This window comes from Canis aureus, chromosome 23 (assembly GCF_053574225.1).
Source record: "Canis aureus isolate CA01 chromosome 23, VMU_Caureus_v.1.0, whole genome shotgun sequence".
Lineage (NCBI taxonomy): Eukaryota > Metazoa > Chordata > Mammalia > Carnivora > Canidae > Canis > Canis aureus.
The window spans coordinates 3,497,117-3,511,779 of NC_135633.1; the positions used below are offsets into that span (position 1 = coordinate 3,497,117).

The 14,663-nt window shown below is 38.8% G+C and overlaps 1 protein-coding gene across 6 annotated transcripts in view; it reads right to left on the reverse strand.

The window, feature by feature from the left end:
- Positions 1-14,663, reverse strand: part of ANO3 (anoctamin 3) — a 373,740-nt gene that overhangs the window by 78,880 nt on the left and 280,197 nt on the right. For 5 of the 6 annotated variants that reach the window (XM_077866168.1, XM_077866167.1, XM_077866166.1 and 2 more), the window contains 5 exons: positions 10,354-10,485; positions 9,044-9,150; positions 6,656-6,711; positions 4,785-4,906; positions 161-295 (listed from right to left, as the gene is read on the reverse strand). In XM_077866168.1, the coding sequence (XP_077722294.1) occupies positions 161-295; positions 4,785-4,906; positions 6,656-6,711; positions 9,044-9,150; positions 10,354-10,485 (552 nt within the window). The remainder of the gene's footprint in view (positions 1-160; positions 296-4,784; positions 4,907-6,655; positions 6,712-9,043; positions 9,151-10,353; positions 10,486-14,663) is intronic. The other variant, XM_077866169.1, reaches the window with a different exon arrangement.

A 14,663-nucleotide genomic window follows, 5' to 3' on the forward strand; every position in this document is an offset into this window, starting at 1 on the left:
ACCCTTTATAACAGTGCTCGTTGTCTCTTCTCCTCAAAATTCCCAGCCAATAAACTATAGAACCTTGACCTGTTATTTTTTAATAAGTCAGCATTATCATAAAGCTTTTGTCAGTCAGCATAAAGGCCAACATGTTTTGATAAGTCTGTTAACAGCTCACCTTACTTGACTTCCATTCATCGTGAATATTCCATAGAAAAAGACACACAAGCCGACAAGTGCCGCAGGAATCAGCATTCCCGTGTACCATCCCAGCCAGGCAAAGTAGAGCCCGATCTTCTCACCAAAGTACAGCCTGCACGAGAAGGCGAAGCTTTAGCTTAAGGCAACACCAGCAGCGCTACAACCGTTGACGTCGCACCCAACCACGATTTCAGACTCCGTACCCGGGCAGTTCCATCTGGGGTATCTTAATATTCCCACTTGGTAATGAACCCAATAACGGTGATGCTGTTTATCTTTAAACATCGCCATTACAGGGGCGATTTTATAAAATGTGATCTTTCCATGTCAAACTTAACAAGGCTCATGAAACTCTTTATAGGCCAGTTCTTTCCTTTCTCCATCCAACCCCCTAGTAAATTTCTCTTGGTCTTCCACACACAGAGCGGTGCTGAAACATGTTGCTTTTGTGGAAATTAGAAAAAAGTCTTCCCTGCAGGTGAACGCTGAGAGTAGATTAGATTTCAGTCTCCGTCTGCCCCCCCTCCATCCCCCCACCAGGCTCCCTTATGCTGGACACAGTCTTTGCACACCTTCCTCGACAAAGTTAACTCTGCGCTTCCTGGAGACCGGATTCTTTCTTTGGCTAATGCTGTTCCCTTATTTTGGAATATTGTGTTTCACCCCCTTTTCTTTTTTTTTTTTTTAAGATTTTATTTATTTATTCATGAAAGACACAGAGAGAGGCAGAGACACAGGCAGAGGGAGAAGCAGTCTCCATGCAGGGAGCCCGATGAGGGACTCGATCCCAGGACCCCAGGGTCACGCCCTGGGCTGAAGGCAGGCGCTAAACTGCTGAGCCACCCAGGGATTTCCATTCATCCCCTTTTCTTACCTGGCTTGTTTGCATCCTTCCCTTATATCACTTCTACAGGAAGCCTTCTCTGACTTCCACTGCAACCCTGGCCTAGATGCATCGATCTTGCTCCCCTACTGCCCTCGCCCACATTTCAGGGTCCCGAACTTGTAACAATTTATGACAATTAATCTGCCACTCTTCTATTCCTCTCTCTCCCCAAAAGACTGCAAGTGCCTGGAAGGGGACCTGTGTCTTCTTCACTAACACTCATCACAGGGAGTAACGAATGAAGCTAAGGAAATGATGAGATCGGGCGCGTTCAGGGTGGTATGGCCGTAGACAAGCTAAGGAAATGAATGCATTTTATTACCTTTGAGCTGATAAGAGTAGTTTATGCGGAAATGGAGGATGAGTAAGAATTCTAATGACTATTCAGTTGCTACTTCTTCATCACGTCTACTGACAGCATCAACTGCCACACAGTTTATAAAATTCTGGTAAGGAATAATAATTTCTTGAATTCTCTAGGACTGTTTGGTCCCCATGTTGGAAAAATGGTTACTTAACACAGTTTTGTCCCAGGGACTGTTTTAAAAATTGATGTTTTACAGCTCACTTAGGAATACTGCACCGTGCAGTGATTCTTACCAGGAAGAAAATTCTCTTGGTATTTTTTTTTTTTTCTCTTTCTGAAAATCATTCTTAAAAAAAAAAAAAAATCATTCTTTCACTAAGTCACTCTCCATATCGAGTCAATGAAAGTTGTGCACACTCTCTACCAGGTATAAACAGAGTCATCCTCCAGTTATCTAAGTTATTTATTTATTTTTTTTCATTGATTTCTCCTAGGAGACACAGAGCGGTAGACCAGTCACTGCCCATATGATGATAATACTGTCCTAGTTGAGACAAAAGCTTATCGTATTCACAGGTATTGCAATAAAGCCAATTGTTTCTTTAAACAAGTGTTCCTCTGTTTAGCATGTGTTATTAACATAATGGAATGTCTTCATAACAATGACTACAGAGGACTGTGCAGACAACCCCCTTTAAACAGGCAGCACTAAACTGAGATTTTAAATTACACATTGTTGAAGGTTAAGAGGAACCACAGTATTACTTGACAGTAGTTTAATCACCCAAGTTACAAGAGACTTCAGATCTGGCTCAGAAGGGAAGGGAGAAGCACAGAAGCTGATGAAAACCCCCTTGACCTGGAGCATCGGTTTTCACAATTTTCTAGGATCTCCAGAGGAGTCTCAAAAAACATGCTGAGGCGAGGAGAAATAGGACTGCTGCTGACGTCACTCTTTACCTCATTGCACCTCGAGCTGTTCTCTTTTTATCTGTTTTATATTTCAGTAACAAGCAGGTTCCTAGAGTAGGAACTCGTTGAAGGGCCATCTATGTTTACTCTTCTCAGGCCTCCACCTTGGCTAAGCCCTTGATCCCCTCCCTGTCTTCTTAGCCACTTGATTACAAAATACATGGTTCTCATAAGTAAAATTTCCCCACTATGTCAATAGCCAAACAATTGGTAGCCAAATAACCCTACTGATTAAAAATAAAGGTTGCTTGCTGAAATTACCTGAGGCAGCAATAAGCAACGTGTCCAATAGATATGAGAATTATCGACACTGAAATGCTTGCCTGAAAATACCAACTTCATTTCAGTTCCTAACAATAAATACGGTTCTGTGAACTAGCACATCTCACTGTGTTCACATATCATAGTTCTCTCTTCTTTCTCTCTCTTAAAAAAAAAAAAAAAAATCCCTCAAATTAATGGGGTGCCTGGATGGCTCAGCTAGTTAAGTACCTAACTCTTGATTTCAGCTCAGGTCATGATTTCAGGGTTGTGAGGTCAAGCCCCACTGTGGGCTCCATGCTGGGGACGTAGAGGCTGCTTGAGATTCTCACTCTCCTCCCTCTGCCCCTCCCCACTGCTCAGTCTCTCTCTCTCTCAAAAAAAAAAAAAAAAAAAAAACCTAAAAATAAAACTGAAAACCAACAATTCTTTCACCTGCATATATAAGAATCTGATAATTTGTTGTGGTTGACGGAATTAGAATCAAAGCATCTAGATTTCGGTTAGGCCCAAGGACTTAATGTCAGAAACAAAAGCGGTTTGGTGCTGATTATTAGGATTTGTGCATCAGGATCATGTTCCACCTTTTTCCTGCCTGCTACGCGCCCCAGGAGGCTCACTTTCATGGACTGTATTACGTGTGCTCCTCCCTTCCTCTGGTTTCCTGAGGGCTCTCTGGCCAAATGAAGGCACCAGCAGGAGATGGCAGAGCGGGACTAAAGAGGTATCAGCGTCTCGGTTATCCTGACTTTTCCCTTCTTGGAGCGAGCATGGTCTGGCCGTAGCTGCTTTCCCCACGCCAGGCACCCCCACTTCTGTTTTTCACAGGTTCCACCAACGGCTCTCTCCCCTCGTTCCTCCAGGCTGAGGTTTGACAAGAGCAGCCAACTTTTGCTCCTGTCTGGAAGCGTCACCATCGTCTTGCACATGCTCCCTTGATACTATGTACACTTCTGTATCTAGTTCTTTTATTGCATTTTCTTCAGATACCCCTTTTACTCTATCAGTTTCCTGCTGGGACAACAGCTGATACAGTTATGAGGTTATTCTTGATATTTATATTTCATAAACAGCTCCAAATATCAACATATATAAATTTATGAGTGCTCTTTTTTCATTCATTCTAAGAACATTTGTTGCTAGCTAGAAACTCAATTAAAACCTTTTTAATATATATTTCCTGATATTTAAAAAAAACAAATTATTCTCCATCAAAATGAAATAAATCATGAATGTAACAGTATCTGGAGACTAATTCAACTTGAGAGCAGTTACTCAGTAGAAATATGCTTCCTGGAATAGAATAGATACTTCTAAATTATTGGTTGAAAGAAAAATGCATGCATCGATGCCATGTTGGTCATGTTCTTCTTTGCCTCTCAGATCCATTTTCTGCCTTTCCCTATTTTTTTTTTTTTCTTTCACAGGGAAGTAAGTAGATTACACAGGTTCCATGTTCCATTGCTCTTGGGTAAGTTGGGTCAGGAGGTATTGGCAGACTCACAGGTGGAAGGAAGGGAGAGAGCCAAGATCCTTCCTGCTCTGTTGGCCATCCTCAGGGAGAAGGGGTCATGCCTTCTCCAACACATTCACTTCTCTGCAGACAGTCTCCGTCATGGACAGCATAGCTCCCGCCCAATGGCCCCGCTAGTAGGCTCTGAAATATGCTTCATCTCATTTTCCTTCTAACCCCAGGGTGGTTAGCAATCTTCTTCTTCTTTTTTTTTTTTTTTTTAAGATTGTATTTATTTATTCATGAGAGGCACACACACACACAGAGGCAGAGACACAGGCAGAGCGAGAAGCAGGCCCCATGCAGGGAGCCCGATGCAGGACTCGATCCCGTGTCTCCAGAATCAGGCCCTGGGCTGAAGGTGGCGCTAAACCGCTGAGCCACCCGTGCTGCCCGGTTAGCAATCTTCTGCTGTTGTTAATCTCTGCTTGCCTCTCCATTCCTGTCTGGTTTCTCAGCTTTTCCATTCCCTTTATAACCAAAAAGTGTCTAAAACTAAATTAAGTGTCTTTTATTGAAAAGACCTACAGTGGCTTCTTTTTCCCCTGACTGCATCCTGACTGATACAGATGATCTGGTGGGCAGGTGAAATAATTCTAAATCTAGGAAAATGACAACAGCACAGAATGATCTACCTTCCATTATCGACCCACCCACCTTACCTGATTAAATCCAGGGGCTGATGCTTATACCACATTCCCCAGCGTGCCCAGCGCTCATATAACAGATGTCTGTTGTTTTGAGGTCCATGTGTTTTGATGGGCTGGCTACTCTTGTAGGCTCCCTGAAACATACAACATAAGATAAATTGATATATATTCCCTTAGCAAATTTGAACTACATAAGCATTGCTTTTACTATTTTTTTTTCCTTAGAGAACAATTTAACAGCTTACTGAAAGCTTCAGAAATTGTAAACTTAGGCTCATCATTGGAATGATGTGGTAAATGTTTTTATATAACACTTTTTCATTGAAAATGTTCTGATAATTCCTTAAAAGTCTTTTCTTAAAGTCCTTTTTTTTTAAATCAGTGAGATTGGGATGCCCGGGTGGCTCAGCGGTTTAGCGTCTGCCTTCGGCCCAGGGCGTGATCCTGGAGTCCCGGGATCGAGTCCTACATCGGGCTCCCTGCATGGAGCCTGCTTCTCCCTCTGCCTGTGTCTCTGCCTCTCTTTCTGTCTCTGTCTCTTGTGAATAAATAAATATTTTTTAATAAATAAAATATTTAAAAATAAATAAATAAACCAGTGAGATCCCCTTCACTTAAACTAGAATTTAGATTCTACCTTTTGTAACCTAAGGTTTTTTAATAAACACTATGTCTTCGCTATCACTGATAGAAATAGTTGTAATCCTTAATTCAGAAATTAAGAGTATTATTCTACTTTAAGAAATGACTCAGTCCCAGAAAATATTTATTTTATTTATAGAAGCTCAAGAAGAAAGTAAATGCTCAATCAAAAAGTATCAGAGGTCTAAGTCACAAGTGCTAGTCAGGTTTTTAAATCCTAGAATCCTTACACCTTACTTTAGATAAGATATTCTTCACACTTTCCACCCCTTACTATTATTCCTATTCCTACTGTAAGTAAGGACCACAATGAATTGATGCATTGGGGTCTGGCTTCCTGGGCTCAAATCTGTGCCTTTGATACCTCACTTTTCTGTGCCCTCAAGGATGTAGCTATAAAACAGAGCTATTCTTATTGTCTACCTCAAAGGATTGTTCTAAGGATTAAATGAGATAATCCATATAAAACCCTTAGCTCAGTGTCAAATAGGAAGTGCTCAATGCATTTTATCCTTTATGAGTTTTACTAGACTGTGAATTCCCCAGGTATAGGAAACCTGTGAGTCCTCAGCCTTTATAAATAGAAGCGATAGGTTCTGAGATTGCAGACCTCAGACCGCCTTAAACCCCATTCTTATTTTAAAATACAAAATTGCCTTAAAAAGAATACTGTGTGTGTGAGTGTGTGTGTGTGTGTGTTGAGAGAGGATGTTCAAAACTGATTCAAATGTCATTCATGACTCTGTAGGCAGAGCTCATCACAGCTTGGAGCAGGTATTTTTACCTAAAATGGGTAGCCAGGTAATAGCCTGGCAGGGAATCAAGTAAATAATGGGGTGTAGGTTTTGGTTGTGGGTTGGTCTTAAGACTTTCAGGTATCCCAAAGTCATAGGCACAAACCAGTCTCTATCCTGTTTGGGAGTGGTGTGGGCCTGAAGCTGAGTCAAGCATGGAACTCTGGTGTTGGAGCAGAGGGTGGCAGTGGTCATAGTGGCTGAGCCATGTCCCTGAGTTCCCTCCAGGGCTGGGACTCCCCATAAGGGAAAAATTGCACAAGGGTTCTGGAGCACTGGAGCCAGTGTGCATGCAGCCAGAGATCATAATGGGGTCTCAGAAAGGCCCAAGGCCACCCACTGATGGAGTCATCCTAAGAGAGGATAGCCAGACTTAAAAGAAATTTAAAAAGATCAGTGATGAGCATGAGAAACTTTTTTTTTTAATGGAAACTATTTCAAAATTACCTCATGTGGGGGAAAAGCTGCGATATATGAGCCATTGTTTATAAGTTTACAGATACCTGGGAAGAGAAACAAAAAACAGTTCCTGGGTCAGTTCAAATGAAGACTTCCCTCTGTAGCAACATATATATACCTGGGACAACAGATTCATCTAAAACCTTAAAATAACCCAGATGCCATCCATAGCCACACCACCCCTGAGGGCGGTGGGTGATGAGCGAGATTGATAATAAAGAGTCTGTTTGTGTCCTTACAACACTAATCAATGGAGATTTGCAGGGAGGTTTGCAAGGTGCCAACATACGGCACTTTGCCATATCTTGGAATATGAGGCATTTTAATATTTGGGTTCACATGAACCTGGAGCAAAAATATTTTTTCTACCTTGAAACCGTGACATTTGGTCAAAAAAAAAAAAAAAAAAAAGCAGAGGAATTCTATGCCCATAAAAATGTCTCAAAAAGATACTAGTTTTAAGGAGTCTTTAATTAAAACGGAGCCAAGGAGACATAAATAGCAATATGTGACACGTCTTAAAATCTCCTCCAGCTCAGAGTGTAGTGAAATGGACATTCTCATAATGTCCTGATAAGATTAGATATTGGGAAGCTTTTAGAGAATAATTTTTGTTACAGCATTATTTATATTAGTGAAGACTGAGAAATAATTGTATGCCCCAAATTGGGGAATCATTTAATTACTATGGTGCCATCAATTATATTAGGTACTTGGTAAATAACTGCAATTTGATGAATGTCTATAATAGAATTTTGTACAGCTACTTAAAATGTTTACAGACATACCAAAGGGCTTGAGAAAATACTCATAAATACTTCTTAAAAAGGACAGAAAATTGTAAAAATTAAATGATTTTAATAATGTGCTTTACATCATATTCAACATATATATACACATATTATTATTAGAATCATGCAGGCTTACTATATATAGGCTTACTATATATATATATATTCAGTATTAATTTGTGAGAGTGACAACTGAGTTTTGCGGTTTTTAATTTTATTTTTATACTCTTCTGTGTTTACTGTATGTTCCACAAAAGGCATAATATCTGTATAATCATTTGAAATGTCATATTTTTATTTTTAAATACTATGTAAGCACATAACAGTATCACTTGGACACATTTTTAATTTATATTCTGGATTTCTCTATTTTTATTATTTATTGGAAAATTAAGTGTCAAATTTTTTGGTAAGGGTTTAGTATCCAAATTAACAATTTTGACTTCTCAGTAATAAATGAATTGTTCATCAAAGAAGAACCAAAGTCTGAACTTTCCTCTTTAAAAAATAATGGCTGGCTTGAAACACAGTTCATTTGACTTCTGTGGCACTATATTTTAATTCAATTCAGTAGAGATTGGTACAAGTTCTCAGTGGCTATTTTATTTGTAAGAACTTTAGGACATAACTAACATCTGATCTCTTCACTATCTTGTGTTTTTCACCCTAATAATTAAAAAAACAGTTTGTTACCAGTCTTTTCCTGCTCTGCAGTATGTAAACTTTGCAATTTTATTTAATTTTTTTTAGATGAAATTGTCTCAATTTTCTTTTGCAGTATACATGTAGTAGCATACCACAATACATTTAAACAACACAGAAATTTAGAAAGTTAAAATTGGGTGTTATTTCACATTCTGGAGGTAATTTCTAAAAAGTTTCATATATATTCTAGATTTTTTTCTTTTTATGAATGTACGTTTAGGAAATGGGATTACATTGGACTTACAGTTTTTAATCTGTTTTTTTTTCTGTTCTTTTTTCACTTGATTATGCATTGTGGTGTCTTTCAAAGTCAATAAATGGAGAACTAATCACTAATTTTTAATCTCCACAAGTAAGGGGTCTGTGTCATACACTTTTTGTGATATGCAGCATATAACAGACGTTTGGTAAATCTGAGTTAAGAGTGAATTAATAACATAATTTTAAATGGATGCATTTATGGAGAAGCAGCCTAACATATTTGCTAGTTCCTAGTGATGGATGAAATTAGATTTCATTCTAATCTTTGTTTATAAACAAAGCCCCTATGTACAAACTTCTACATTTAGTGTTATTCAAAAATCTGATTATTTCTTGGAGATAAATTTCAAGAAATAAAATTTCTATTCCAAAGTGTTAGCACTTCTCACATTTGATACATAGGGCTAAACGCCCTTGAAAAAGCCTTTGTTGTTGCTTTTGTTGTATTTAGTTTTGCTTTATTGAAAGGTTGAAAAATAGAATGTTTAGAGTTTGTGTTCAATGCATTATACCTTCATAGTTAATGCACAAAGGCAAAGCTTCAGATGTTAAAATAAATATTTCTGGATATTATTAGTAACAGCAAATTCTACCTTCTATTTTTAATTAGTGTTCTTACCCACTTTTGATATTCCATTTTCATATTTGGTGTGCTGTAGCATGTGATAGACTATCCTGCTTCGAGTAGCATTGCTGAAGAACGTGTCCTTATTGTTTATTATGAAGCTGTTAAGATAAGGGGATTCGTTTTAATATTCAAAGCAGAGCACAGAGTCCAGCAAAAGTCAGAAGTTTCTAGGTAGTCATCCATCTATTTTCTCCATTAAAACGAATGTGTGAGAAGTAGAGTAAGTCAAAAGACAAACCATCGTCTTAAAAAAAAAATCAATTGGCTGAGACAAAATACATTTATAAATAATACAGGTATTATCAAATATTCATTGACAAATCTTTCAGTTTATAAGGAGGCCTAGATGTCCTCATATTTCTTGTTTGGGATAAAACAGGGAGAGCATTAGATTGTCGGTTGCCTCCCATAAATTTTGTACTACCTCAAGCAAAGTAGTTCCAAATAGGACACACTAAAAATTGATGTCATTTGCCCATACCACACCTTCCAAGCTAACTCGTCTTGCCCTGGGAACTTCAGCAGTGAGCAAGAGCTCCCTTCCCCTTCATGCCCTGTCCTGCCGCCATGTAGGAAGAGGCGCAAAGAGGAACTGCATATGAGAGCCAATGAATAAAGAGCAAGAGGGTGATCTTGACAGCAAAGAGAGGGTCTGTTTCAGCATTTACTTTGTAATTTGCTGGGATCCTCAAAAAAATGGAAGTGTCATGGACTCACTCAACTTCTGACAGTTTATGTAGAAACTCAAGAAATGCTAGTTGAATGAATAAAGGAATAGAGAGAAATATGTTGGTATATAATTGGATAGTTAGCTATGCAACAAGTCTCTAAAAAATGTCTCATTTACCTTAGTTTAATACAATTAGACTTAAGTGGATTAAAATAATAAATACATATTAATTAAATGTAATTACGTATAATCATTTATTAATTAGGACAATCCATCATTCATCCATGTTATTTAATAGTAATCCTGTTATTATTATCATTATTGTTACTTTAACTGAGTAATTTAGCACCATTGTAATTATTTTGAAAGAATTGGGACTCTAGGCTATTAGCCCGTGAGTTTACAATTCATTATTCATTTTTTTGACTTGCTAAATCATCTGATAAGGAATTAATAATGCTCACTGAGTACTGTTCATAAACAAAGTGCAAAAAAATTAATGAAATGATACATTCTCTGACTTATTTGGCAAACGATGGAACTGCTCCAACGTATCTTTATTCTATGAATAACTCCTAGATAATGAAAAGTACCACGTCCAGCAGTGGGAGAAAAAGGAACATGAACTTACTGGTGAATCCGGGCCCGGCTGAAGGGGCCGGTATAGCAGTCTGACTCCTGCAGGTTTGGAAAAGCCGACTTGTCAAGAACCATTGGGTTCTGGGCCATCCATTTCTTTATCCTTCTAAAATAATTTTGTACACTGGAACAAAGTCACATGAACCAGGTGAGGCTGCATTCCAGAGCAATGCCTACCTTCCATTACTGTTCGGTAAACAGAGCTCCAAAGGACACACACCCCCACACACACCCATGCACAAGCATTGCTCCTGTTCCCACACCACAAAGGGAATGAATTCCAAAACAAACCGAACCCTGCGGTTGTGAAAGCTCTTCCAGTGCAACTAGGTCATCCTTATGAGAAAAGCCTTGCAGAACATGTGGAAGGATCATCATGCACACAGAGGGTGGTAGGAAAGAACCCAACGATGAGAGCAGTATGACACACTGGTCAAAGTTGGGAGTGCACGCATGGCTGTATTTATACCTATAGACGTAGCTATAGATTATTCCCTGATTCCCTGAAAACTCTACAGCCCTGTGGCTCTACAAGTGGACACCAAAAGGAAATGAATGTCTACTACACACTTATTCAACAGGTCTGCGAGCCCCAGCTGCAATGGGAACACCAAGGCTCCTGGCGTCAAGCAAAACCAGGTTCAGAGGCAGCTTGGCACCACAGTGGCTGTGCAAAGTGACACATATTATTGAGCTTCTTGCCTCTGTTTCCTCACTCCCAAAACAAAACAAAAAAACAACAAAAACACACTGACTTTGTTAGAGACTTGTAAGTTGGTGTCTTATTTTTTAAAGATTATTTTTTAAAAGGCGGGGAGAGGGAGAGGAAAAGGGAGGGAGAGCACCCCACGCAGGCTCCAGGCAAGGCTATCTCAGGACCCCGAGGTCACGACCTGAGCGGAAATCAAGAGTCAGACGCTGAACCGACTGAGCCACCCTGGCGCCCTCGGTGTCTTATTTTAAACTTGATTATTAACAAACAGAGGCAGAGAGTCTTTGCAGTACTTTTAAGAATCTGATGGGCACATGAATCATCTGAAGATCTGGTTAAAAAGCTAATTCAGTTGGCCGAGGGCGGGGCTTGAGAGTCTGCATTTCTAACCAGCTCCTAGGGACGTCCGCGCTGCTATCCACTGGCTGCACTTTGAGTGATGGGTTTAGTACAGACACCACGCACATGACAGTAAGATACTGTTTCAGGAAATCTTATATCACGATACCTTGGTCTCAGCTTTAGATTATGGTCATAACCCAGTTCTTAAGTGTATATACTGATTGGAATCATATTTACTTTACAAAGAAAAACAAGTAAACGAAAGAGATTGATTCTGAAACCTAATTCTGAGTAACTGTAATTATAATTGCATTTTTACTTAAAAAAAAAAAAAAACCCTCCAAACTGCAATATTTACACGCCATTCATGAGATTCCATCTTTGTCCATTTGGGCCTCTTCTGCAGTAGTAAGAATGAAAGTAGCAGAATAAGAAAGTTTCCTAGGCAAGTACAATGCATCTTCATGTCTGTTTGGTCAACTCTGCTTAAACTTTAAAAAATTTAGTGGAGCAATGTGCAGGCCGCTAATAGTGTCTCTTGGGAATTATTCCACTTGAGTCTATTATGCTAAAATTACTATGCATAATTTGAAATAATAATCAATTCCTGACGGGCAGTTTAGCATGTGGAGAGTCTGGACCTTTCCTTTGCCGGATGGGTTATTAAATAGACGCCAAGTCATTTTTGGTTTTAGAGGGACCCAAGCATTTCTTTCTAGCCTAAAATAATAAATCAGCAATATCTGAGGTGTTCATTTTGCTTCTTCTCATGATAACAAAAACCTCTGAAGAAATCACAGAGTATCTCCGTATTTCAGTGATAGTGTACAGATGTTTATGAATCGCTGAATGGATGAGCTAGCCATCACTCCTGCTTTTCAAACTTGGCACAGGGAGGAAAACACTGGGGTAGGAGGTGGAGGAGGAGTCTTCCAAGACTGAATTTGCCAGTTACTGAAATCGAGGCAAACTTTTCAATCGTTGAGCTTTAGGTTCCTTATCTCTAGAAAGAGGACATGATTCTGTCTTACCTTACTAGGTGCCAGAAGGATCAAATGAAAGGATATGTTTTTGACTGCACTTAGGAAATGCTGACCTACTAGTACAAACATCCTAGAAGCGGAGGTAAATTTTAAGAACATTTAAACAGTAAAAGGGGCTTCGGATCATCACTGATTTTTTACAGAAATAAACATTTTATAATTTAGATTTTTTCATATGGACTTTCTACAGAGAAGTAGAGGATTCTGATAGTGAAATGTGGTCAGGCCTGGATTTGAATCATGGGATGCAAAGTTCTGGGTTATTACTCAATTTCCTTGGTTCTTATTCGATGTTCTCATCCTTAAAGGAAGGGATTATTTTGAGAACTATATACGGAATGCCCGAATCCACAGTGCTCAGCACCCAGCGAGCACTCAGTAAGGTTTACAATAATCGTAAGGAAAGAGAGTATTGCTACTCCGTCTACTACCAGTATCACCAACATGTCACCAACACAACCTAATGCATGATCCACACTCCAGCAAATCCTTGTCACCTTGGCCATCTGGTGGACTCAAGATTTCATGACATACTGTGAAGATGACTTCTAATGGAGCTTTACGCTGCTGGGGCAAAATCAAGGGAAAGCAGAGAATTCCATGGAAATTGAAAGGAAACTTGGAGAGGAGAGCCAAAAGAACGTGGTCAGGGCTCAAGCTCCACCCAAGCTGCTGTGAAATACTGCGGATGAGGCAAGAGGCCAGTAGACAGTGGTGCCAACAGTCACTGGTTCTCCCCGGTCAGCAAAACCGGTTATTCTGTGTTCTGCTGCCCTGGAGGGTCATTTTGAGGATGATTGGAAAACTGAACGTGAAAGTGCTTTGTCAACAAATGATAGACAGCAGCAGGAGTAGAACGACAGCTGCCCGGAGAAATGACCATCTTCAACAGCTGGAGAATTGCCTGTACCTTACATCACCTAATGTTTACTGGTCGAAACACCCACGCACAAATCATCTTTCCCACCTCAAGAGAGGAAAAGCACAGGGAAAATCTAAGTGCACACAAGTGACTTTCATTTCTCTCTTGCCAATTGTCTACAAATGAGGTTTTAAAATTTTATAATGATGATCATCACCACACACACACACACACACACGGGGAGGAGGAGACAGTTAAACTTTTTTCCAAAGTTAAAATTAAAAAAAAAAAAAAAGAAAAAAGGAAATCAAAACCAAGCATTTCCTTAATTGAAACTAAACTCAAGCAAACAACGTGACATTCTTCTCAGCTCATGATGTCATATACTTTCATAAATACCCTTCCTATTTATTTGCTACCCTTCCCATTTGCATCCAAAAAGTCAAGGACCAAAGAAAACTATTTGTCGTAAGTAAACTGTAAAGAGGTAGGCTGTAGTAACGTTTCAGGTATTTTAGTGATTATTTGGAACATATAATTGAATTTTCATTTCATGAAAGTAAACAGAAAAAATAATAAACATCAAAGATAGTAAAACATTATGATACATAATATAGTGTTTAGTTCTCTAGTTTATTTTTAAGTTTGATCAAAATAGAAAAAATTAAAAGTGTTTTCTTTGCAATTTAATGTACACGTTTATCATGCATTCTAAACAAGCGCACTCTAAAGCGATTATATAATATTATGTAGAAATTTCTTGCTATTTTAGTCTATAGGATCTTATCCCTCTACAAGTCTCTGGAAGAAAGATGCTTGTTTATCAGAAAACCCACTAATTCTACAGTAGCAAAATCTCACTCATTCTATGGAGCACACTGAACCTACCCCACTGACATTCTGTCGATGCCATCAAACATGATGCAGGTACATGCAGAGAAAAACAAACAGAACCCTCTGCAGTTATAAATTCATATATTATCTGTCCCAATGACTTTTAAGAACTCATTTCTTTCGCATTAATTCTAATTTCAAGTTTTCCCTCCATTATTTACTTTTCTTGTCACCTGTTCCTACCACATCTAAATTTAATGTTTAAGAGAGACCAACATTCTTCTCTCTTAAAATCAAAATTTTTCCTATTCTAAAGTTCCTAATTATATTCAGCCACTCTCTGTGGTAAGGAACTGGATTTATAAAATCCTTTCCTAAAATGTTCTGAGGTTCATACTACATGATTCTAGTTTTGTGTCCTTCTGACTGGTAACATCTTGCAGAATTATTCAGTAGGGTACACGCCATCATATTTTGCTTTTGTTAATTAATTCTTTTGAAATGAGCAG